Source organism: Psammomys obesus, unplaced genomic scaffold, assembly GCF_907164565.1.
Source record: "Psammomys obesus unplaced genomic scaffold, mPsaObe1.curated_primary_1811, whole genome shotgun sequence".
Taxonomy (NCBI): Eukaryota; Metazoa; Chordata; class Mammalia; order Rodentia; family Muridae; genus Psammomys; species Psammomys obesus.
Genome location: NW_026596396.1, coordinates 1,076,090 through 1,103,908, shown reverse-complemented (window position 1 = coordinate 1,103,908; position 27,819 = coordinate 1,076,090). Strand labels below are relative to the sequence as shown.

The 27,819-nt window shown below is 38.7% G+C and overlaps 1 protein-coding gene across 1 annotated transcript in view; it reads right to left on the bottom strand.

Moving 5' to 3' along the window:
- Nucleotides 1–27,819, bottom strand: part of Ccnb3 (cyclin B3) — a 59,732-nt gene that overhangs the window by 14,416 nt on the left and 17,497 nt on the right. The window contains 5 exon segments of the mRNA XM_055597545.1: nucleotides 3,698–3,835; nucleotides 8,697–8,789; nucleotides 17,528–17,641; nucleotides 18,847–21,462; nucleotides 21,561–21,861. Of these exon segments, the coding sequence (XP_055453520.1) occupies nucleotides 3,698–3,835; nucleotides 8,697–8,789; nucleotides 17,528–17,641; nucleotides 18,847–21,462; nucleotides 21,561–21,861 (3,262 nt within the window).

The following is a 27,819-nucleotide window of genomic DNA, read 5'->3' as shown; positions in this document are numbered from 1 at the left end:
ATCAAAATCATGCAAACAATTTAAATAGTCCTGTAACCCCTAGGGAAATAGAAGCAGTCATGAAAAGTCTCCCAATCACCCCACAACCTCTCCCCAAAAAGCCCAGAGCCAGGGCCAGACGGTTTTAGTGCAGAATTCTATGAGATTCTCAAAGAGCTAATATCAACACTATTCAAACTATTCCACCAAGTAGAAATAGCAGGAATGTTGCCAAATTCATCTTAGGAAGCCACAATTACCTGATCCTTAAACCACAAACTCAACAAAGAAAGAGAATTTCAGACTAATTTCCTTCATGAACGTTGATGCAAAAATACTCAACAAAATTCTCACAAACTTAATCCAAAAACTCATCAAATATATCATCCACTATGATCAAGTAGGCTTCATCCCAGGGATGGTTCAGCTTATGAAAATCCATCAATGTAATCCACCATATAAACAAAATGAAAGAAAAAAATCACATGATCATCACATGTCAATGGCAGAAAAAGCCATTGACAAAATACAAAACTCCTTTATGATAAAAGTCTTGGAGAGATCAGGGATACAAGGCACATACCTAAACATAATAAAGACAAAATACAGTAAGCTTGTAGCCAACATCAAATTAAATGAAGAGAAAATTAAAGCAATTCCATTAAAATCAGGCACAAGACAGGCTGCCCACTCTCTCATTATCTGTTCAATACAGTATTTAAAGTTCTAGTTAGAGCAATAAGACAACTAAAGGAAGTCAAGGGGGTACATACAAATTGTAAATGAAAAAGCCAAAGTATTGCTATTCACAGAGGATCCGATAGTTTACATCAGTGACCCCAAAAATTCTACCATAGACATATTACAGCTGATAAACACCTTCAGCAAAGTTCCTAGACACAAAATTAATTCAAAAAATCAGTAGCCCTCCATTATACAACCGACAAATGGGCTAAGAAAGAAATAAAGGAAACAACACCCTTCACAATAGCTAAAAACTACATAAAATATCTTGTGGTAACTCTAACCAAGCAAGTGAAAGACCTGTATGACAAGAACTTCAAGTCTATGAAGAAAGAAATTGAAGAAGATGTAAGATGGACAGACCTCCCATACTCATGGATCAGTAGGATTAGCATAGTAAAAATAGCCTTCTGACCAAAAGCAATCTACAAATTCAATGCAATTCCCATGAAAATTCTAACACAATTCTTTACAAACCTTAAAAGAGCAATATTATACTTCATATGGAAAAATAAAAAGCCCAGGATAGCAAAAACAACCCTATACAATAAAAGAACTTCTGGAGGTATCACCATCCCCAAGCTGACTACAGAGCAACAGTAATAAAAACCTATATGGCACTGGCATAAAAACAATGGAAATGAATAGGTCTACCACAAGACTCAGCTATATCACTTCTGGACATATACCCAAAATATGCTTCACCAAACCACAAGGACATTTGCTCAACTATGTTCACAGCAGCACTGTTTGTAATAGCCAGAAACTGAAAGCAACCAAGATGCCCGTCAATGAAAGAATGGATATAGAAACTGTGGTACATTTATACAATGGAATACTACTTAGCTATTAAAAACAATGACATCATGAAATTGTCAGGAAAATGGATGGAACTAGAAAAGATTATCCTGAGTGATGTACCCCAGACCCAGAAGGACATGCATGGTATGTACTCATTTATAAATGGACATTAGCCAGATAGTATGCTGCAACCCACAGAGCCAGAGAAAATAAGAAACAAGGAGGGCTCAAGGGAAGATGCTTGAATCCCACTAAGAAGGGAAAATAAAATAGATGGTATAGACATCAGATGTGGAGGGAGAGAAGGAACCAGGTGAGAGAGGGCATGGAGAGGAAGACAAGAGGAGAATCAGGTGTGGGGAGAGAAGGGATGGAGGGTGAGAGGCCTGGGAGAGAAAAGGGAAATTGGTGTTGGGGCATCTCTGGAACAAGCTGGAGAGCTCAGATGGGGGAGGCTCCTGGGAAGATATGGAGATGCCCCTAGCTGAGACTCCTAGCAGCAGGGGATGCTGAAAGTGAAGTGGCCACTTTCTGTAGCCAGGCAGGAGTTCCAGTGGCGGGAGGGGGACACCAACCAAACCACAAAATCTTCAACTCAAAATTTACCTACAAGATTTGCAGGGATAAATGATGAAACAGGTAATGAGGAAACTGCCAACCAATGACTGGCCCAACTTGAGACCCACCCCATCGAAGAGAGCCAACCCGACACTAGTAATGATACTTTGCTATTCTTGCAAACAGGATAAGTGCCTAGCATAACTGTCATCTGTGAAGGCTTCATCCAGCTGATAATGGAAACATATGCAAAGACCCATAGCCAAACATTAGTCAGAACTCAGGAAGTCTTGTGGAAGAGTTAGGGTAAGGATTGAGGGAGCTGGAGAGGTCAAGGACACCACAAGCAGACCTACATAGACAACTAACCTGGGCCCATTGGAGCTCATAGAGACTGAACCACCAACGAAGGAACATGAATGGACTTGTCCTGGACCCTCTACATATATGAAGCTGATTGGCTGCTAACATGTACAGAGTATCACACAGACATATATATGTTATTAGGAAATAAGAATAAATCCTTCAAAAAAGTCTTTTAGCATTTTTAAATTCCATGAGGGGGATATATCCTTCCTCCATGGACCTACTAGACCTTATTTGTTCTGACCAAAAGAAGAGGAGTTCTTCTGGTTCCCAAGCTTTCTAAAATTACCTCATTCCCCTCTTTGTCCTTCTTACTCTACCTATGCCCAGCTTTGAAAGTAGGGTGTCTCTAATATAGTACGAACTCACATGAGCAGGGAAGGAATGAGATAGACAGGGAGGCACAGAGATGGTAGAAAAATAGTAGGTAGCAATAAAAAGGGAGAAAAGGGAGCACACATACACACACACACACACACTCCACGGGAGCCACCAGACACACCAAAAGGAAAAAAATAATCCAAAGTTTTTGAACGTTTTAATAGAAATTGCTACCTCCAAAAGTTTTTAAAAAGTAGTAAAGTTACTATTGTCTTCTCTTAATTACTTGTTTAATACTACTGACATAATTGAAGGGAAACTTAAAGACTTGAGCAAGATCATTAAGTACCTAAATAAAGGAAAGAATTAGAAAGGTTAGCTAGACATATTATGGTCTTGAAGAAAAGGCCAGTTGTCCATATACTATTACTTTGAAATTAACTATTTCACCTAGACCATTTTAAACTCACTATAACCATTTTCTATTGTCTCCAGCACTCTACATTTCTAATTGTGGGTACAGATAGACATTCCTTAGACAGGATGTAATTGGTAGAACAAGAAAAGCTTGGAGAGAGGACAGGGAATCATGAATGAGAAGATTTTTAACAGAATAATCAATCAAATTGGGCAGCTTTGACTATAACATATCTTCAAAGACTAAAAAAGTGAACTTGCTGGAACCAGGAAAAAATTACTGTCAAAAAAATTTCCAGATTGGAAGAAATAGACATTATATATATATATATATATATATATATATATATATATATATACCAGATATGCCTATAATTTATACAGGCATACAAATAAATTTATACAGATGAATATTCACAGTTTTTCTTATGTGCAAATACATATACATATTTATTCTCTTTTTAGGATGGATATTTGACAATCTCCTCAGACCTTGAGGGTTCAGACCCACCTCAAATTTGGCTGCAATCATATAGGCAGTGGAACCAAGGAGTTGTAGGTGATTCTTCTTGCATTGTGCCTTCATTAGGTAGTGATCCACTAGCTTCACTGCCAAATACAGGGTCTCATGACTCATCTGAAAGGACATCTGAAGAAACACGTAAGATAGGAATCTGAATATTTTCCAAACAAACAGCCATCTCCAGAGAAATCTAGAAACCTTGACTGCCTGGAGCATCAAGGACAGCCCTAGTTTGTACTCTGCCACAAATGTGGAAACTGCTTCAGAAAGGTTCTTACTGACATATACCTCTGTGTAACCCCTTTAAGGACTTTGCAATTATCTTTAAGTATCCTTTTTTAAAAAATCTTTATTAATTACACTTTATTCACTTTGTATCCCCCCTGTGGTTCCCTCCCTCCTTCTGTCCCAATCTCTCCCTGCCTCCACCCTCTGCATGCATGCCTCTCCCCAAGTCCACTGATAGGGGAGGTCTTCTTTTCCTTTCTTCTGATCCTAGTCACTTAGGTCTCATCAGGAGTGGCTGCATTGTCTTCTTCTGTGGCCTGGTAATGCTGCTTCCCTCTCAGGGGGAGGTAATTAAAGAACAGGCCAATCAGTTCATGTCAGAGACAGTCCCTGTTCCTATTATAATGGAACCCACTTGGATACTGAACTGCCATGGTCTACATTTGTGCAGGGGTCTTAGGTTATCTCCATGCATAGTCCTTGGTTGGAGTATCAGTCTCAGGAAAGACCCCTGTGCTCAGATTTTTTTGGTTCTGTTGCTCTCCTTGTGGAGTTCCTATCCTCTCCAGATCTTACTGTTTCCCACTTCTTTCCTAAGATTCCCTGCACTCTGCCCAAAGGTTGATAATCAACCTTACAAGCCAGACAGAAAACTTGTGCCTTGACTGTGAGTGCCTTGAGTTCATATACCCTCTCTCTCCTTAATCTCTAATACTCAGGTTCCTGCTTTCTTCATTTTTAAGTAACTTTTAATCTTTACAAAAATATTATTATTTTTTATTTCCAAAACACAAAGACAGGTTTAAAACTCAAGTTTCTAACAGGTCCATTTTCCTTTCTAGAAGTTATAGTAAATAATATATTATCTTTCCTTTCTAGTTTGAGAGGCAACTCATATTTTTTTTATTCTGTTGCCCCTTTCATCTCTCAAACATATGAATAACCAGACAAATCTTTTTCATATCACTCATTCTCACTGTTACACATTTAAGAACACCTCTAATAGTTTGAAATCATTGGCCTATCTTAAATTCAGCTGATTAGCAACTTTAACATTTCTGGTACTGGGGATTCTGGCAATCTTAAGTAGCAAATTGAAATCAGCTAATCACTAAATGAATAAATGAGTGAATGAGTGAATGAATGAATGAATGAATGAATGAATGAAGATAGAAATGAGAAACAGTATCTTAGGAAACTGTCTCTGTGAAAAAAAATGGCACAGCCAATATTTACATTGCTTCCTTCTAGTACACATAGCCACCTACTCCTGCATGTTGGTATTAAATGGTAACAAACAGCTACATGAGAAATTCTGTGTGTTTTCATGTGTATGTTTAAGTGATCATGTAGAGTGTACATATGTGTGTACATGTAGAGGCCAGGGGTCAATCTAAGGTGTTGTCCTCAGATGGCATCTACCTTAGATTTTAAGACACTTTCTGCTATGCCAGGCAGGCAGTGAGCTCCAGAAAGCTGTCTTTCCTCACCTCTCCAGTGCTGGGATTATAGACATATACTATCATGCTCAGCTTTTTATGTGTAGGCTGAAAATCCACCCAGATCCTTATGCAGCAGAGAGCTTCTATCCTAGTAGATGGGGTATAGCAGAAGATGGAATCAAGTTTTTTCCTGCTACATTCTTGGTGGCTACAAATTACAGTCCCACAAAACCTGGTGTTAAGCCATTTGCGGACCATCTGCTTCTGCAAGAATCTAATAAGTAGCATAGCCGATTGCTTTCTTGAATCTATTGAAAGTCAACCCTTTATGCAAGTGTTTTTAAAACAATAAATCAAAAGAAAAAGAAAATAAAGGCAGAATAGTATATAGGAAAAAAATGATAAAAATTTCTTGGAGCCAAACACTAAATATTTAAACTAAAAGGCCTCATAGTATAACAACATAAATACAGAAACCAGGGCTACACTTAGAAATTTACACAATGGAATATTACTCAGCAATTAAAAACAAGGAAATCATGAAATCTGCAAGCAAATGGTGAGATCTAGAAAAGATCATCCTGAGTGAGGCATCCCAGAAGCAGAAAGACATGCAGGGTATATACTCAATCAAAAGTGGATATTAGACACATAATATAGGATAAATATACTAAAATCTGTATACCTAAAGAAGCTAATCAAGAAGGAGGACTCTGGGTAAGATGCTCAATCCTCATTCAGAAAGGCAAAGAGGACAGACATCAGAAGAGGGAGAAAACAGGAAACAGGACAGGACAGAGGGCCTCTGAAAGACTCTACCATGCAGGGTATCAGTGCAGATTCTGAGACTCATAGCCAAACTTTGTGCAGAGTGCAGGAAATCTTAGAAAAGAAGGGGAGATAGAAAGACCTGGAGGAGACAGGAGCTCCACAAGGAAAGCTGGACACAGGTGTGTTTTCTGAGACTGATACTCCAAGGACTATTCATGGAGATAACCTAGAACCCCTGCTCAGATATAGCCCATGGCAGTTCAGTGTCCAAGTGGGTTCCCTAGTAATGGGGACAGGGACTGTCTCTGACATAAACTGATTGGTCTGTTCTTGATCACCTCTCTCTCAGCGGGGTGCAGCCTTACCAGGCCACAGAGGACAACAGTGTAGCCAGTCCTGATGAGACCAGATAGACTAGGATCAGATAGAAGGGGAGGAGGATCTCCTTTATCAGTAGACTGGGGGGAGGGGCATGGGTGGAGAAGACAGAGGGAGAGATTGGGAGGGGAAGAGGGAGGAAGCTACAGGTGGGATACAAAGTGAATAAACTTTGTATTTAATAAAAATAAAATTAAAAGTAAAATTAAAGTAAATAAAAATCAAAACCTCAAAAATTTCAAAAGTAATGTAATATATTAGACAAGTCTCACATAGACCTTGTATTTTTTTTTTAAATCTAACAGCAAAAAAAAAAAAAAGAGACAAACTGAAATGTGAAAACTATTTAATCTTAACTTATAGGGAGTTAATAGTTAAGTTCTATAAAAAAGCTAGTTAAATAAATGAATATTTTATTCATTTAAGAGTATCACAGAAATAGATCTATACTTATAGGAAAAGATTACTTACATCGTGTGTGTGTGTGTGTGTGTGTGTGTGTGTGTGTGTGTGTGTGTGTGATTGTTGTTTTGAGATAGGGTCTCATGTAGGCCAGGCTGACTTCAAACTTGCTGTGAAGCTAAGGATGGCATTGATCTTTTGATCTCTTACCTGTGTTTCCAAGCATAGAAATTACAGGCTTGTACCACCACATTCATGATGGGATTTGCTTGTATTTTTTGTTTGTTTGTTTGTTTTGTTTTTTTGTTTTTGTTTTTTAAGAACCCAAGGTACTTGGTTGGAGTATGAGTCTCTGGGAAGACCCTGTGTTCAAATTTCTGTTTCTGTTGCTCTCCTTGTGGAGTTCCTGTCCTCTCCAGATCTTACTATTTCCCACTTCTTTCATAAGATTCCATACACACTGCCAAACAGTTGGCCATAAGTCTCAGCATCTGCTTTGATAGTCTGCAGCGCAGAGCCTTTCAGAGGCCCTCTGTGGTAGGTTTCTAGCTTGTTTCCTGTTTTCTTCTTCTTCTGATGTCATTCCTCTTTGCCTTTCGGGATGGGGATTGAGCATTTTAGTAAGGGTTCTCTCTCTTGATTAGTTTCTTTAGATGTACAGATTTTAGTAGGTGTGTCCTATATTACATGTCTATATGAGTGAATATATACCATGTGTGTCTTTCTGCTTCTGGGACAGCTCAGTCAGGATGATCCTTTCCAGGTCCCACCATTTACCTGCAAATTTCATGCATGGAGATAACGTAGAACCCCTGCACAGATGTAGCCCATGGCAGTTTAGTGTCCAAGTGGGTTACATAGTAATGGGAAGAGGGGCTGCCTCTGACATAATCTGATTGGCATGCTCTTTGATCACCTCCCCCTGAGGCGGGAGCAGCCTTACCAGGCCACAGAAGATGACAATGCAGCCACTCCTGATGAGATCTGATAGACTAAGATCAGAAGGAAGGAGAGGAGGACCTCCTCTATCAGTAGACTTGTGGAGGGGCATGTGTGAAGAAGTGGGAGGGAGGGTGGGATCAGGAGGGGAGGAGGGTGGGGCTTATGGGGGGATACAAAGTGAATAAAGTGTAATTAATATAAAAAATAATAAAAGAAAAAATAAATAAAAAGAACCCAAGGTATATATAGTCACAGACCTGTAATCTCAGTACTCAGAAAGCTGAGGCAGAAGGACCAAGAGTTTAAGGTCGCATGTGCATTACTGACATAAACAAGATACAGAACTACCTTAACAACAAAATGTACAGAAAATTATCAGAAAGGATCTATTTCAAATAATGTATAGATGCTACCCCTAGAGAATAAGAAGCATTGAAACAAAAGTAATTTGCCTTAATCCAGCCTCTTTACTTGGGTGAACTTTAACCTATATAAGTTGTAACCTCACTTTGTAACCAAACACCTAAGTACCAGTTAATTACAGAAGTTGAATTTATAGCCAATTAGAAACTGAAATCTGCTAAATCATGAACATACAGTGCCAGTAGCATCCATCAGGTTTTATATATGTCTTATTTTCCATCTAAATAATCAATTCCTAGAAATCAGGAACTATACTTTCTTCAGCTCTGTAGATTCAGTATGATTTTAGCATATTTGATTTGAACTGCAATATAATAATAATAATAATAATAATAATAATAATAATAATAACAACAACAACAACAACAACAGCCTCTCAAGGCAACAATTGCCAGGCTTACCTGTACCTCCACCAACCAGTCCACAAGAATGGCCCTCATATGAATGGTGATTTCCAGCTGCCTGTCCATGTATTTCTCAAGTACAAACTTTTCCTGGCATTGTTGAAAATGAAATGTTAATGAACTTATATTCTTGTACTTCAAAATTTTGACAGTTTCTTTTCTCATGTGTGTTATTTTCAACTGGTAACAGATATAAGCATATCAGAGTATAATTTTCTGAACAATTTCCAGCTATTTTTGAGAAATGGACATATAAGAGTTAAGTGTCAGAAGAGACATTAAAGAACCTACCTATGCATGTTAATGAATACCAAGAGTTACAATAGTTCTTTGCAATTTAGTCTAAAATATACCATGCTGTGCAGACCAATGCTTTTTCAACTTTAACAAACTTTAACATATGTGGTATGTTAACATAGGTTAACACATGTAGTATGTTAACATGTGTAGCATGTTAAACATATGTGGCATGTTAACACATGTTAAGACGTGTAGTATGTTAACACACGTAGCATGTTAACACGTGTAGTATGTTAAACATATGTGGCATGCTAACATATGTTAAAACATGTAGTATGTTAACACGTGTAGTGTGCTGACACAGGTAGCATGTTGAAGCATGTAGCATGTTGCCATGTGTAACATGTTAATGTAGTATGTTAACCCGTGTAGTATGTCAGCACGTGTAGTATGTCAGCGTATGTAGTATGTTAGCACATGTAGTGTGTTGGCATATGTAGCATGTTAACACGTGTAGTGTGTTGGCATGTGTAGTATGTTAACACGTGTAGTGCACAAATATCTTGTAAAGCCTCATATTTTGATTTTGAAAACTAAGCTTAATTTCTACATTTATGTCAACATTTACAATGAGACCACTAGAGCCAGTCTACCCACCTCCTAACCTCTCAGCCACACCGAACTGATTAATCTGGATCATGTGGCAGTCTGTGAGCTTAAACTCAGACATGGCCTCCAGAGCTAATCTACAATCCACCATACCCACTATGCTACCCAGAGATCCCATGGCTCCTATGAGTACAATCCCAGGTACAGACCTTCAGCTCAGCCTATACCCCACACACCTCCACCTGAGGATGGTATACCATTCTATGCCCTACCTCTGGGGAGCACCTTCCACTCCCACTGAGATCCCAGCCCCTGCTACCCAAGGACTAACTATAGAACTGGGTAAGTGAACCCTCACAGACTTTAGATGGTTTGCTCCTGGGTTCAGAAGTTGTTCCTATCCCTAGCTGAAATGGCACTACTTGTGGCACTTCAAATGAATATCAACAGAGTTGCTCCAATACTGAGCTCCCAGCACCAGTCAGCTGGATCACAGCTTGATAAGTTATAATAGCAGCAAATAAAGATCCAAACACTGACTCTACAAAGGTGAGCACACATACCTATACCAAGAAAAAAACCACTGACATCTTAACTCTTACCTATGTTACACACACACACACAGGAGTCATAGAATATGAAAAAAAAAAAAAACTTGACATTTAAGCCTCAACCCTACTGGCTAGCTTTCTTAGTTCTAGAAGATGTACATGTTAACAAAGAAGAAAATTAATCATGAGTCTTACCCATGTGTGAGTCCTGCAAGCTATAATAACAACTAGTCTGACAAGATATTTTCCCAGGTACAATAATGGAGTGAATATTATGGAAGTGACAAAACACGTTTTGATTGACTTTAAGGCCAGCTCCAGATGATGGAAACCATACATGACGCCATTACTGAGGGCAAAAAACAGGGGCTAGACAGACCTAAGAGAAAACCTAATTGCTATTATGCTAAAAGGACATAATATTGAATCAATTTCTAACAATTTAATGCTACAGGCATAGGTTAAATATGCCTCCCAACCCTTATCAGAGAAGCTTCTTTTGGTAGAAGGCAATTAACTGAGACCCACAAGTGGTCAATATGCTGAAAAGAAGACACTATGAACATACAGCCTCAAATGGCTCAGGGATGCTTAAGGAAGAAAGTGTAGAAAGACCAAGAATCAGAAATAATGGCTTATTGGAAAAACTCATTTGTTTGAGGTTGCAGTCCTCCAAGTCCAGATAGCCTTTCTGAGCTTGGTGCTAGATGGAGGACTCCCTCTCCTCAGCAGGACCTCAACTTTCTGCCTGACTTTATCTGGAGACTGTTGTTAGGCATAGATGCCCATAACCATATCTGATATATGGCCTTTGCCACAGTTTCCTGCTAGCTCTCCCCTCCCTGCACTTACAGGATAATTAGGTACTGTGTTCTCATTCATATGATAGCTCTGTGCTGTTTAATGCAAACCAAACATCCTTGAAGTGCCTAGTGCTAACCAATTATTTACATTTATCCTGGGAGTCCTCATCTACTCCCCCGAAGACTATATGTTTGTTCTCCCCAAATTAATTTGATCTCCTTGAAGTAGTTTCCAGAGGTCTTTTCCACTGTGCTAATGGCCTTCTGAGCCCTGAATCTGGCCTTCTGTTCTTCCTGCTTTCATGGGCTGGTGACCAACAGCTCCCCAGGGAAGATGAGAACCACAATTGTTATCCAATCTGTCTCCAGATTGTGCTAGGACAGGTGAGCACCCCCCAAAAATGGAGTAGCCCAGCTCTTAGGCTGACCTTCCCATCCCGAGGACTGGTCATACTGCCTCAGCCTCTGGACTCTGCCCTGAGTCTGTAAGCACCCTAACCCATAAGTAGGTAGTGAAACTCTCTGCTTGACCTTCCCACCATCTTGAGGATTGGTCAAGAAAGACTGGTCTTTCTTTTCTTTTCTTTCTTCCTTCCTTCCTTCCTTCCTTCCTTCCTTCCTTCCTTCCTTTCTTTTTCTTCTCTCTCTCTCTCTCTCTCTCTCTCTCTCTCTCTCTCTCTCTCTTTCCCCATCTCCCAATCCCAACCTCTTTTCCTCTTCTCCCTCTGTGCCCCTCCTCTAGTCCACTAATAGGAAAGATCCTCCTCCCCTTCTATTTGACCCTAGCCTATCAGGACTGGTTGCACTGTCTTCCTCTGTGGCCTGACAAGGCTGCAAGCCCCATGTGAAGATGATCAGAGAGCTTGCCAATGTTTTCATGCTAGAGACAGCCCCTGATCCCCTTACTAGGGATCCCTTTACTTTACTAGCTTGGCAACTTAGGGCCTCTTACTCACCTGAGCTGATTATCCCAGGAAAGTTAAACTTGCCTCTACAACTTTAAAGGTTTCTAACAGCACATTCTCTCTATTTTAATTATGGAAAACTCAACATCACATCAGAGATATATCCAAATTTGCTCCCTTAGAGCTCTACTTAAACCCAGAGGACTTAAAAATCTCCCAAAAGGAAGGCTTAGAATTCTGGAATGAGGTGCTCCAATTTGCACCTTGGATCCTATCAGCAGGTATCTCAGACCTAGACGTGTTGCTTATCTGGCTCTGAAAAAAACAGAGCCCCAAAAAGCTATCATTTGTCTCTCTCCTCTTTCCCAGTGAGAGCTGCTATTAGACAAAAACCCCTGAGCCTCAATGATCCATCAGAAAAAAAAAATCACAGTAAGAAGGACAGGACTCAAATCAGAAGGAAGACCCTGAAAATTGTCTAATAACTGTTTTAACTGTCTTAAAAAAGCAATTGATTTAATTAGACAAAAGATACTCTCCAATTCCCCCCATCTCCTTCTTCTCCCTCACAAGCCTTCACTGGCTATAGAGAACAAAGCCCTTGATTCCCCATTAGCAGAGGGCAAAATCCCATGAAGCAAATCTAAGGCTCCTAAAAACACTCAGATAAGCTCTGCCCCACCCATGCTGCCCCAACCTAAGGCACCACTGCCTATGGCACCTCCCCTGACAGCCATCAAGAACCTCTGTAATCTCACAGAAGCTAGAAATAATAATCCCTAGCCTGGGAGCAACTGCCCCCAACCTCCTCAGCCCTAATGACCCAGAACTCCAGGACCTTTACCCATAGGAAACCTTCCCTGTTAATTTACACTTAACAAGATCATACCAGCTGGCTTGGTATCCTTTCCCAATAGCAGATTTAAAAGAGTTACGCCAGGATGTCCTAGAGGCAGAGTTTATGTCCCTTGAACCAAATCTGGACAAGTTAACTTCTCCAGAAGAATTCAGCAGACTTTACTCCCTGCTGGATGCTTTGAACAGATCCACTTATATGCACTCCAGGCCTGGGACCTTTATAACTCCCTTGTCCCTTGTCCACAGAACCTGGAGACTCCTCTCCAATGGCTCTCCTAAAACAAAAGCCAGCCGAGACCCTCTCAGATTTTATACTAATGATACAAGCCAGTTTAGACAGAAAAATAACAGACCCTGCTACAAAAACAATGCTCCTAAACAATCTTATATGGGAAGGAATGACCCCAAAACACAGGCAGGCATGCCAGGGACTAAAACATAGACACTATGCCAAATAGATTGTAGACACAGTTTCATATTGAAACTGTGTTTTTCCAAGCATAATACCTATGAATTCATAGTGGTTGTGATAAATGCACAAGAGGTGCACAAGCTCTACCCAGAAAAATGTCCCAGCATGAAGGAAGTGGGCATAAAATTTCACCTCTTGCTGATGAACTATTGTCAATTTATATTTTCTGGGATATGTAAAGTCCATTTTATTTAAGAATGTGATTCTTGGTATATCAATCATGTTCCAGGGGTGGCCCATACCCAAGAAATAGTATTAGGGAAATACATAATGGACTTGATGGGTTTAGAAAAAGAAACACAAAACTGGATGCTTATGAAAGTAGGGATGGATCTAGGTGAAGAAGGAATGAGTGTGAATATCATCAAAATACATTGCTTGAAATTCTCAAAGATTTAATAAAATATCTTAAAATTAAAAATAATTTCAGAGAAAGAGAAAGAACACATGGAGTTGGATGGGCAGGGAGAGGAGAGGATCTGGTAGTAGATGATGGGGAAAAACCATAATCAGAATGTATCAAATGACATATGGTCCATGTGATAAGGTATCACATGATGCCAAGAACATATGTCAGCCAGAAAGCATGGGGAACAAAGGGACTATGGTCCCAAAAATACCCTCCATAAGCATTCTTCTGATGATTAAAAATCTTCTTACAAAACCTTCCTCTTAAATGCTATGCTACCTCCTGGTATCACCTCAAGCTAGGGACCAAGCCTTTATGAAACATTCTTGATCCAAACGACAGCATTAAAAATACTGGTAAGTTTGGAGTGACTCTAACCAAGCAAGTGAAAGACCTGTATGAGAAAAACTTCAAGTCTCTGAAGAAAGAAATTGAAGAAGATATCAGAAGATGGAAAGATCTCCTGTGCTCATGGATTGGTAGGATTAACATAGTGAAAATGGCCATTCTGCCAAAAGAAATCTACAGATTCAATGCAATTCCCATTAAAATACCAAGACAATTCTTCATAGATCTTGAGAGAAAAATTATCAACTTCATATGGAAAAACAAAAAACCCAGAATTTCCAAAACGATCCTGTACAACAACAGATTGTCTGAAGGCATCTCCACCCCTGATCTCAAGCTGTACTACAGAGCAATAGTAATAAAAACGGCATGGTATTGGCATAGAAATAGAATAGTGGATCAATGGAACTGAATAGAAGATCCAAAATTAAACCCACATACCTATGGATATTTAATTTTTGACAAAGAAGCCAAAACCATTCAGTGGAAAAAAGACAACATTTTCAACAAATGGTGCTAGTCCAACTGGATGTCTACATGCAGAAAAATGAAAATAGATCCATATTTATCACCATGCACAAAACTAAAGTCCAAGTGGATCAAAGATATCGACATAAAACCAGATACACTAAATCGGTTAGAAGAAAAAGTGGGTAAGACATTGGAACTCACTGGCACAGGAGACAACTTCCTGAACAGATCACCAACAGCACAGACAGTAAGAGCAACAATCGATAAATGGGACCTCATAAAGCTGAAAAGCTTCTGTAAAGCAAAGGACATACTCATCAAAACAAAACAGCCTACAGACTGGGAAAGGATCTTCACCAACCCTATATGTGACAAAGGGCTGATATCCAGAATATATAAAGAACTAACGAAGATAAAAAGCAGCAAATCAAGCAATCGATTAAAAAATGGGGTACAGAGCTAAACAGAGACTTCTCAGTAGAAGAATACAGAATGGCAGAGAAACACTTAAAGAAATGCTCAAAGTCCTTAGCCATCAGAGGGATGCAAATCAAAACGACAGTGAGATTTCACCTGACACCCACCAGAATGGCTAAGATCAAAAACTCAAGTGACAACACATGCTGGAGAGGTTGTGGAGAAAGAGGAACCCTCCTCCATTGCTGGTGGGAATGCAAACTTGTACAACCACTTTGGAAATCAATCTGGCGCTTTCTTAGACAATTAGGAATAGTGCTTCCTCAAGATCCAGCTATACCACTCCTAGGCATATATCCAAAAGAGGCTCAAGTACACAACAAGGACATTTGCTCAACCATGTTTGTAGCAGCTTTATTCATAATAGCCAGAACCTGGAAACAACCCAAATGTCCCTCAGTTGAGGAATGGATACAGAAATTGTGGTACTTTTACATAATGGAATACTACTCAGCAATTAAAAACGAGGAAATCATGAAATTTGCAGGCAAATGGTGGGACCTAGAAACGATCATCCTGAGTGAGGTATCCTAAAAGCAGAAAGACACACATGGTATATACTCACTTAGATAGACTTGTAAGATAGGAAAAAATATACTGAAATCTATCCACCTAAAGAAGATAAACAAGAAAGAGGACCCAGGGTACGACGGTCAATCCTCACTTAAAAAGACAAATGGGATGGACATTGGATGTAGGAGCAAACAAGTAACAGGACAGAAACCTACCACAGAGGGCCTCTGAAAGACTTTACCTAGCAGTGTATCAAAGCAGATATTAAGACTCATAACCAAACCTCCGGCAGAATGAAGGGAATCAAAAAAAAAAAAAAAAAAAAAAAAAAAAAAAAAAAAAACAGGGGGCGGAGGGCAATTAATACATCCTGGAGAGGACAGGAGTTCCACAAGGTCCAAATATATCTGGGCACAAGAGTCTTTTATGAGACTGTTTCTCCAAACAAGGACCATGTACAGATGCAACCTAGAGCCCCTGCTCAGCCCCTTGGTAGCTCAGTATCCATGTGGGTACCCTAATAAGGAGAACAGGGACTGTTTCTGACATGAACTCAGTGGTGGACCCTTTGACACCCCCCGCCCAGGAGGAGCAGCCTTGCTAGGCCACAGAGGAGGGCTTTGCATCCAGTCCTGAAGACACCTGGTAAGCCAGTATCAGATGTAAGGGGAGAAGGTTCTCCCTTATCAGTGGACTTGGAAAGGGGCAGGGAGGAGATAAGGTTGGGAGTGTGGGATTGGGAGGAAAAGAGGGAGTGGGATACAGTAGGGATACAAAGTTAACAAACTGTAACTAATATTAAAAAAATTAAAAATTAAAAAAAATTCTGGTAAGTCTGAAACTTGTTATCAATGGCTAAGGGTATCCTGGATACCTCATCTGTGTTTGAAAATATGAAGTTGGTGCATTATTGTATAACTGATCCCTTTATCTGAGCATTCTGATGTGAACTCTGCGTGTTCAGTGTCAGAATTGAATCAAACTGTTCAATAGTAAGTTGTGTTAGAGAAATGGACAATTGCTGCTGTACAAAATGTTGTATTGTATTGCCTTCAGATGAAAAAAAATACTAATACCTAAAAAAGAAAATTTATACCTTATTTTACCTTTAAGTAGAATATATTTTGTGAAAAAAATCTATTTTCAAAAAATAAAACTAGGAAGCAGGAAAAACATTTTCAGATTTCTTCTGATACTGCTAAGCCACGACCCAATTAAAAAAAAAGAGAGAGATGTCTCCTGATTTCTCTAAAGTACAAATGGTCCTTAATGTTTCAACTTAATTTTTGTAAGTAAAAAGCAATAGACATTCAATAAAAGTATAACTAGTTTTTAGTTTTGATATTTTTCAGAGCTACAAATATGTGTTATAATCCTCTTTCTCAATGTTGGGTAGCTTCATCAATCTACATTTTACAGTGAATGTTGTGGCTGAGACTGGATACTTCTATTTTATTTTCTTCACACATCAAGAAGTATCTGTACATTAGTGAAGGCATGGACTCCAAAATCAGGTAATCAAGTCTCTCTAGAAAAAGTGTCAGATATTCATTCACCAACATGTATGGAGTCTGCTAAAACCTCTCTTTGATAGACAATCCTGTTCTTACCTGCTTCATTGAAAAAGAGAAGAAAATTTGGAACTCACAAATATTTAAACCAAATCTTTCCTTTTCAAAGGCAAAGATTACTGCACAAAATTAGAAAACGGAAACAATGGGTGTGATTATTACACACATGTCAGAAGCACGGAACATGTTCTGACCTCTATTTGAAGTTACTCAGACACAGACTACTTATGATTTTTATGACTTAGACTGTCTGAGAAGAAGCTAGATGTTACATGGTAACAAGATTACACAGTAACTAATTTTTTGTTTCTATTTACATTCCTCCATATAATAGGTATTACTCTGGGTAGTTTCCCCTACAATGTAAAAGAGAGATAATAATCTCCACCATAAAGAATTTTTTTGGAAGAATCAAGATATTGTCTATAAAGTCTTTAACATAATGGTCAACTCACAATAAACTACCAATAAATGTTATTCACTAATAGTGTTATTTTCAACATAATTTCATGTCCCCCTCCAATTTATATGTGGAAGAAGATAATGAGAAGGAAATGAGATCTAGAAATCACTGTCCACTACCAACAACCTACATACCCACCTCTCTCTTCTTCAAGTAATTGAATATTTCCTTGACATATATAGAATTGAGTGATGGATCACGATCTTCCTTTTCAATATTTTCCACTGTGTCACTGTCTTCCAGTAACATTAGCTGCTTAGAAATCATCAAAAAGGCATTAGGAAAGAAAGAGTGAAAGTAACATATTCATTTCACTTCACTGCCTTCTACTATGGTTTCTCAATTTTTAAGTATTCTGGACTATCACAGGTCATGTCTTGGCCCTGCAATCCACAAACTGTTCAGCAATCAGTATTTGCTTAGTATATGCCTGTTCTTCCCCAGGAACAAGGCATCCTTTTCACATGTAACTTCAAGCCTCTCTTTGTATATGTATGTTTATTTTACCAGAATGCCACCATGTATGTATACCATATATATGTAGTACCTGTAGAGGCCAGAAGGCACTAGATATCCTAGAACTGGAATGACAATTGTAAGACATCATGTAAGTACTGGGAACTGAACCTGAGTCCTCGGCAAAAATAGCAAGTAGTGAGCCATCTCTCCAGCCCTAATTCAAGTCTCGCTTATTATTTCAGCTTTGTCACCTTCTAACATCCCATGTTATGCCCAGTAAATTTGGTCTGCCCTGATACATCTTAGTAGCTTTTCCTATATCTAAACCTTTATCTAGGTTGTTTTATTTCTAAATAGGGAACATTTCTCCTTCAACTTGCTAAATACCATTCCTTTATTTCATTCTTCTAAGTTCCAACATAAATACTTTCCTCCTTGAAATATGTATTGGCCTTAATAAGCATAAGTATTTTCTGATTTTTAAGCTTCATCACTATAAAATCATAAATTAAAGATATTCTACAATATCAGTTTGATATAAGAGGAACATTCCAAAGAGTAGAGTATTTTTCTGCATTTCATGGGTAAACTCAAGGTGTGAAAGATAAGAAACAGGAGATTATGGATTACCTCTCATGAAATAAAATCAGAAGGTAGCCCACCCCAAAAAATATCATCTCTCATTGAGTGGCGGTTCCTTCCACGGGATAGTACAGATTGCTTAGTTGTTTAAAAAGCACATTAAAAAAAAACACTCTTGAAGTACTGGAGTGATGGCTCAATGGCTAAGAATACCCACTGCTCTTGCAGAGAACCTGAGTTCAGTTCACAGCACCCATTCTGGGCAGCTCACAACTAAATCTAACTCTAGGGGTTTTCAATGCCTCTTACTTATATAGGCACTTGAACTCATAGGCATAGACACAGACATATAGACATACACACACACACACACACACACACACAATTATAATTTTAAAAAGATAAAGAAATAATACCTCAGTGTGTGTTCTTTCTATATCTGACTGAAATTCCTCGAAACAAGATTCATATGGACTGTACCTCATGACAGGATTGAAATTCTCCACACTGTGCATGACAGCAGTGGAATTGCCTGTTTTGGAATCAAAAGCATTGCTGGAGATATGAGGGTTATTTTCATTTTGAAAGACAAGGAATGATCTGACAAAAGCATCTTCATCAATAATAGTAGTCTCTTCCAAAGCCGGTGGATCTATAAAGGCCAACTGGTCTGCAGCAATGAGCCCCTCACTCAATGCTAATGTCCCCTTGAAGAGGGTATCTGTGTTGGACTCCTCAAAAGTTAATGTCTTTCTGATTGTATCATCCTTTTCAATGTCCAGCCTCTGATTAAAGGTCAAAGATTCCTTGGGGATTGCCCTCTCAGTGCTGGGATTCTCTTCTGAGGCTGATGTTGTTTTAGTGCTAGATTTCTCCTGGAAGGCCAAGGGTTTCTTCAGAGTAGATTGTTCAATTCTACGTTTCTCCACCAATGCCAATACTTCATTTAAGAGAGTCTCTATATTAATGGGTGGATTCTCCTGCAAGGCTAAGACCATCTTCTCCATATCAGGTTTCTTTACTAAGACCAGCACCTCTTTTAGGATAGTCACCAGCTCAGCTCTGTGTTTCTCTTGCAAAGCTAAGGGCTCCCTGATGCTGGTCTCTTGCGAGGTTAAGAATTCATTGTAGTGAGCTTCTGTGTAGGTAGTGTACTTCTTGAGGAAAGCCTCCTTAATAGAATCATCTTGTGTGATCAATGACTTCATAAGGGCAACCATCTCAATGCTGAGTTCCTCCTGAATGTTTAAAGGTTTCTCAGAGGCCTCCTCCTCAGTGCTGGGATAGTTTTGAAAGTGCAGTGAATGACGACTTTGAGACTCATCAACATCGCTACTGCTGTTCTCATCCAATATCTTCTTTAAGAGGAATTCCTGCTCTAGAGCAACAGGCCTCTCTTTGCTTGAGTCTTCAGGGGAGGAATATCTGTCCCTACAAAAGAGCTTTTTTAAAAAGAACTCTTCTTCAGAAACACTGCCCTGTGAGTCAAACATTTTTGGGGAAGAGTCATTTTTAGTATCAATCTTCTCTTGCAAGTCCAAAGACTTCTGGAATTTACATGTATCTTCATCAGCAGAACTAAAGGAAGAATATAGGTCTTGTGAGAATAATTCTTTCTCATCACTTAAAATTGATGATTCCTTACTGTATGCTCCTTCTTGATTGGTGGTCTCCTGTGAGGCCAACAGCACTGAGAGGGATAGATACTCTGGAATGGAATACTTTTCATTCAGTGAAGACAGATTCGGAAGGTACTCCACTTCAGGTTTCTCAAGTGATCCAGGCTTTATAGACAACAAATCCGTATCTTCATCAATTGTTTCTTGCCACTCTGACTGTGCTGCCCAGGAGGGTGTTGTATGAGCAGCATGCTTTCTTTTCAGTACAGATGTATTTTTTTCTTTGCTAAAGGATGACGACTCCTTAGACAGAGACTCTCCTCCTGAAGTGGCTGTCTGTAATACTAGTGGACTTTTCAAATGGAACTCTGTCTCTTGAGTAATAGTTTGCATCTGTAACTTGACAGGCTTCTTGGTAGAGGTTGGCTTCTTTATGATGTGTTGTTTCTTAAAGGATGAAGATAACTGAAAACGTGACTGCTCCTCAATGTGATGCTTTTGTGGGATTTGGGGCTTCTTCAGCTTGGACACTATCTCAGGACTGATGTGCTTCTTTCGCCTTGTAGATGGCCCCTGCAAAGAGGAATCTTTCTCAGTGGTAGACTTCTTAAAGGACAATGGCTCACTAGTGGTTGGTTCTTGTGCTGCAGGGTTATTGAAAAACACTCTTGTTTCAGTGAGCTGCTGCTGCTGCTTCCTTAAAGGCAAACGCTTCTTCATTCGAGAGGCCTCCTCCACAATATGCTGCTTTTTCAAAACTGGAGCTACCTGAAAATGTAACACCTCCTCCTCAGTGGTAGGCTTTCGTAGAGGCAAGGACTTTTCCACAGAGGATGCCTCCTTTTGAGTAACATGCTTGTCTTTCAATACAGATGGCCCCTGGAAATGGGAATTTTTCCTAGTGGTAGATTTTTTAAAGGACAACAGCTCATTTTCATGGGTGACTGGTTGAACTCCCAGTGGCCTAAGAGAAGTGCCCTTTCCCTGAATGTCATTATTATTTTTAGAAGAAGACTGTTTCTTTGTATGGGTTGTTGCATTGGTATTATTTTTCCTCTTAAAAGTAACTGACTCTGTTAAAGTGACATCTTTGGTATTTGTATTCTTTCGTAACACCCATGGCTTCTTCAAGTTGTTTGTCTTCCCTTGAGTGTTACATCTCTCTTGCAGTGATGATGGTTCCTGTAAGAAAGACTTCACCTCGGTGGTAGGGTTCTTTTTCCTGAAATATGACTTTCTAGTTAATGACTTCTCTTTAGTGGTCACCACATTTGATGCTAATGATTTCTTCTTGAATGGGATCTTACCCCAAAGAGTATACCTCTCTTCTTGGATAGCACATTTATTCCTTAAATGTAATGGACTTAAGGTGATAGTCATCTTCCTGAGGACAGGCTTCTTTAAATCAGTCACCTGTAGATAGAAACAACATAATTTTAGCTGTTCATAAACAATAGCTTCTGGTGAAGCTGCATCCCTGAAAATAGGTGCCTCTTATTCCCTAAAAATGCTACCTCAAACATGGATGCCTCTTCAGGTTTACTCTTCCCTTTAGAAGTCATCAGTTCTGTATCAAGTTCACTGTAATCTTCAGTCTTCTCCAGCAAGGTTAGTGATTTCTCCATTAGAAATGTCTCCTGATGACATGCACGATTCTTCGATGTCTTCTTCCTAAGTCGTGTCTCTTCAGTAGCAGGTCCCTCATTTAAGACTGTCTTTTGAAAGACAGATGGTTCCTCAGTAGTTCCTGTTTTATACCTGTTGGATATACCCAGAATAAACTGTTTCTCTATGTCTGACATAGTGAGGTGACTAGTTCCAATTCAGAATTGTAAATGAAACAAAGTCTGGGTAGGAAGAATGTAACTCCTAGTCCTCATCCACCATTTCATTCTGTTGTACATTAGTTAAAAGAAAAGGAAAGAGCTTCAACCCCAAGACAGTACAAAGGGTGAAAACAAGATGTAAATTGTACCAAATCAAGTTAGTAACACACCGTAGAGTTTCTATGCCTATACCTTTACACTTTTCTACTTTTCCCATGAAATCCATGTTAAGACTTTCCCACACATTGTTTATCACCATTACTTATATACAAAGTTTCTATTATAATACAAAGTTTTTCTATTATAAAAGTTTCTATTATAATCATTATAATAGTATGATAATTTATAACACTTATTTGGATGAGTTATCTGCCTATGTATTGCTCTCTCATTAGAAGCGGTTATTTATCTTTGACTATCAGCACTGTGCCTTGGATAAAATGCAGGTTAAAACTGTTATTGTTTGAAGACTAATGACAGATCAAGGCTGGCAATTAATATTGACGGTATCTAACAACATTCTCTGTACCAAGAAGTATTCAGAGGATGTTTCTCAAAGAAGGGAATAGAAAGACCAAAATAGAAATGTATCACTTACGTCAGATCTAAAACTTTGCTTTTTAATAGGATTTCATGATTAATGAGATTAAATTAGTCTAATCAATTCATTTGAAGAATAAAATAAAAACTAAGGTAAAGTAAAACCACTATCCTGAGCATGAGGAATAAATGTCTCCACAGACTACATATCATATGATTCAATTTACATGAAATATACAGGATAATAGGGTATAGGGTAGTAGTTCTCAACCTGTGCACTATAAGTCCTTTCTGGGGGTGGAGAGTTGAACTACATTTTTACAAGGGTTGCCTAAGACCATCAGAAAATGCAGATATTTATATTATGATTCGTAATAGTAACAAAATTACAGTTGTGAAGTAGCAATGAAAATAACGTTACGGTTGGGGGTTACTACAACATGAAGAACTGTATTAAAGGATAGCAGCATTTAGGAAGGGTGAGAAGGACTGGTAGGGAAAGTTGGAAAGTGAACTCCTAGGTTTAGTTTGTTTTGAAGGTGTTGACAGTTTTTAAAGTTATACAATGGAAATAGCTCTAGAAACATTTAAAACAGCTATATTACAAAAGACAACAATTAATTAAAAGGAAATGTATTACAAGATTCTGCTTATCAAAACAAGCCCCCAGCCCATTCTGATGAAGACATTTAGAACTCATCTCTATGCCTTTAGATACTCTAGGCATAATAAGAATATACATTTTCTGGAGCTAGCCTGTGTCCTCATTTAGGACCTAGGTAACCTCGGGCAAATTAATTCAGTGTTTTGGGTTTCCTACCTATAAAATTAGGATAAAAGTAACAGCTCATTAATAAGCTTGTTGTGAAGGTTTGACAAAATAAAATGCTTAATGACACTTAAAGGAATGTTAAGAACAGTTAAGTAGCAATAAGTTATATAATTTAGGTAAAATCAACAAATTTGTAGAAAGTCAAATACTACCAAAGCTCACTAAAGAAGAAAATAAAAATAAATTAGATTTGTATGTAACTGAATTATCAACTGAAAACTTAACCACAAAGTAAAGAGTTCAGGCCAGGCACGGTGGTACAGGACTGTAATCCCAGGACTCGGGGAGGCAGAGCCAGGAGGATCTCTGTGAGTTCTGGACCAGCTTGGTCTACAAAGAGAGTCCAGTATAACCAAGGCTACACAGAGAAACCCTGTCTCAAAAAAATAAAAAAAAGGAAAGAAGGAAAGAAGGAAGGAAGGAAGGAAGGGAAAGAAAGAAAGAAGAGAAGGAAAGAGAGAGAGAGAAGAATTCAGTTCAGTTCAGGCTCAGATGGTTTCACTGGTGAATTCTCCCAAAAACTTAAAGAGAACTTAAAACAGCCAACCCCTGACACTATTAATGATATTCTGCTATGCTTGCAGACAGAAGCCTAGCATGACTGTCTTATGAGAGGCTTCTTCAAGCAGCTGATTGAAACAGATGCAGAGACCCATAAACAAACAACAGGCAGAGCTTGGGGAATCCTGTGGAAAAGTTGGGGGGCTGGTGATTGAGGGAGCTGGAGGGATCAAGGACACCACAAGAAGACCTACAGAGTAAACTATTCATCAAGGACACCACAAGAAGACCTACAGAGTAAACTATTCCGGATCCATGGGCTCTCACAGAGATTGAGCCACCAACCAAAGAACATGCATGGGCTGGACCTTGGCCCCATACACATGTGTAGCAGATATGTGGCTTGGTCTTCATGAGGGTTGCTTAATAATTTGATCAATGGCTGTCTCTGTGTTACCAGTCAGATTCCTTTGGATCCCTTTCACATGGCTGTGCTGCCTTGTCTGGCCTCAGTGAGAAAGGATGTGCTTAGTCTTGATGAGACTTGATATATCAAGATGGGTTGGTACCTATGGGTACCTCCCTTTCTCTGAGAATAAGGGGATGGGAAAATTGGGGAGGGGTGTAAGAATGGGACTGGGAGGAGAGGAGGGATGGGGCTACAATCTGGCTGTAAAGTAAATAAAATATAAACAAATAATTAAGAAAGGTGGAAACAGTTTCTAATTTGTACTTTAGGGGCAGTGGTATTATAATACCAAAAAACAGTAGTATCACAGGACAAGAAAACTATAAACCATTATCTCTTATGGATACAAATGTAAAAATCTCCAACAAAATACTAAAATAACAAATCTAGAAATGCATTTTAAAGGATGATCCACCACAGTCAAACAGATATCCTAGTAGTATAAAGTTATTTTAACGTCTAAAATTCAAATATAGCATACTAACAGAACAAAAACCAATGATTACTATCAATAGATCCATAGAAATCATTTGACAAAATTCAAAACTTTTTCACAATAAAAACCACTCAGCAAACTAAAAATAGAAATGAGATTCTTGGGCTGGCCAAGACAGCCCAGCAGGTGAAGGTGCTTGCTGCTCAGCCTGACTAACGAGTGGAGATCAATCACTGGATGAACATATACACACATAAATGTGAAAAAAAATTAAAGGAAAACACTAACTGAAATTAATAGTTGTTTTTGTATGGTTTTTTGTGTGTCTGTGTGTGTGTGTATCTAGACAAATGTACAGATAGATGGATGAACAGATAAAAGACAGACTGAAAGATGACAGATACAGACACAGACATGAGACAGCCAGACAGACCAGTGGACAGACAGCAGAAGACAGACTGAAAGACAACAGATGGACAGACAAGAGACAGACAGAACGATGGACAGATGGACAGACAGAACAATGGATAAACACCAGACACAGACTAAAAGATGACAGACAGACAGATGGACAGACAACAGTCAGACAGAATGATGGACAGACAGACTAACAGACAGATGAACAAACAGATTAAAAAGATCATTAATTCTAGAAGTGTTTGGCTGGATACATGAGGAGTTTGATTGGGGAGAAAAGCTAGAAAAGATACAGATATAGTGCACTCATGTATAAAATCCTCCACTAAAAATACATTTAAAAAGAAAATCAAATTCTTAAACCTGATAAAAGAACTCTATGAATTTTATGTAAGAAGTGGGAAATAGCAAGAGCTGGAGAGGAGAGGAAATCCACAAAGAGAGCAACAGAACAAGAAAATTTGAAGACAGGGAACTTCCCAGAGACTCATACGCCAACCAAGGACTATTCATAGAGATAACCTAGAACCCCCGCACAGATGTAGCCCGTGGCAGTTCAGTGTCCAAGTGGGTTACCTAGTAATGGGAAGAGGGACTGCCTCTGACATAATGGGATTGGCCTGCTCTTTGATCACCTCCCCCTGAGGGGGGAACAGCCTTACCAGGCCACAGAAGATGACAATGCAGCCACTTCTGATGAAAGCTGATAGTCTAAGATCAGAAAGAAGGAGAGGAAGACCTCCCCTATCAGTGGACTTGGGGAGGGGCATGCATGCAGAAAGGGGAGGAAGAGTGGGATCGGGAGGGGAGGAGGGAGGGGCTTATGGGGGGATACAAAATGAATAAAGTGTAATTAATAAAAAAAGACCTCTATGAAATCCTAATGTTAATATCATATCTAATACAGACAGAATAATGCCTTCCTTCTAACATGAGCAAAAAAAAAAAAAAAGGCAAAAATGGTGACTTTGGACTCATGAAAACTTGTACATTTTTCCAACACTCTAGCTAAGGCAGTTAAGCAATAAAATTAAATAAAGGCATCCCTATTAGAGAGAAATAATCTAAATTATCTATATTATCACAAAGACCACACACACACACACACACACACACACACACACACACACACACATATTCCTCAGGAATCTACACAAAAAACAGTTGTAGCTAATAGATGAGCTAAGCAAGATATTAGGACATAAGATGAAGAAACTAAAATCATGGGTATTACCATTTCAAATTTGAAGATACAGAGTTATTGTAATAAAAATATTATAGTATTGGCACAAAAATGAACATGTAAACCAATGGAATAAAATAGAAACCTGAAACATAAGTACATGATACTAGAGCCATCTAATATTTGACAAAGAAGCCAAAACCATAACACTGAAGAAAAATAGCATCTTGAACAAATGGCTCTGGGAAAACTGGATGCTACATGGATAAGAATAAAAATAGAACTTTATCTACCACATGGCACAAAAATTATACCCAAGTACAACAATGGCTTCAATTTGAAACTGAAAACACATTAAAACTTCTAGAAGAAACATAAGCAGTACCTTATAAGATACAGAAGTAGGAAAGGACTTCTGAATAGGACTACATTTGCTCAGGAATTAAAGCCACCTATTGGCAAGTGGGACTTCATAAAATTTAAGGCTTCTGCACAGCAAATAGGAAAAAGGCTCACAAAGTGAGTGAATCTCTTTGCCAGCTGCAGTATATATGACAGAGGATTAAGATCCAGAATATATAAGGAACTCAAATCAAAACAAGAGTCAGGAAAAATGGGCTATAGATCCAAACAAAGGGTTCTCAACTGCAGAAATAAAATTTGCTAAGAAAAAAGAATTGCTAAAAAAAAAAAAAATCTCCAAAAGTGTTTATCATTTGTTGTATTTAGGGAAATACAAACTAAAACAACTTGGAGATTTTATCTCACTCTAGTTAGAAAAGATAAGATATAATACTTGTAAATCACAACAGTGACCAGCATGGCAAGATATTACAGTGACACCCCTATCTTGCTGGTAACCAACAACTGTCTAATTAGACTTAAGGGTCCCTCAACAGGAAGAAAATCTTGTCTGCTACTGGAAACCTAGCCAACTTCTCAGGGCTAGTGAGGTTACTGATCTTAGAAAAGAACCTACGACTGCTCCTTCACTAAACCAGGATAACTCCTAACTGCATTCTAAAATTGATCCTTATAGCTATAGATAAGGGTAATTCCCAACTTTCATCAAAGAAGCTTGTCTTTGCTGCAAGTAGAGAGCATTAGAGAAAACCATAACTTGTCAAGACACGGAAATCAAATGACCATGGAATATCCACCCCCAGTTGATATATCTAGAACACAACACCCACACCTAAGACTTAGGGAACATTGCAGGAAAGTAGGCGTAAAGATTATAATAGACAGAGGACCAGGAAAGCTGCCGTGAGATGTAGCTCCTAAAATGACAAGAAAGTTACATCCATGAAATCTCAACAATATAGTTGTCTAAACAAGACCTGAATAATGACAATATCAACAGACATGCTAATGTGGAGGCAGAAAATCTCTCAAGCCCCACTCCTACACAAAGAACCACAGGCAACTAATGACTTCCTCAGTGATGAGCCCCATAAATAGTTATTCAATACCAAATCCTAAAATCCTGTACACATAAGCAACACTAAATGGACTTACCATATATATATATATATATATATATATATATATATATATATATATATA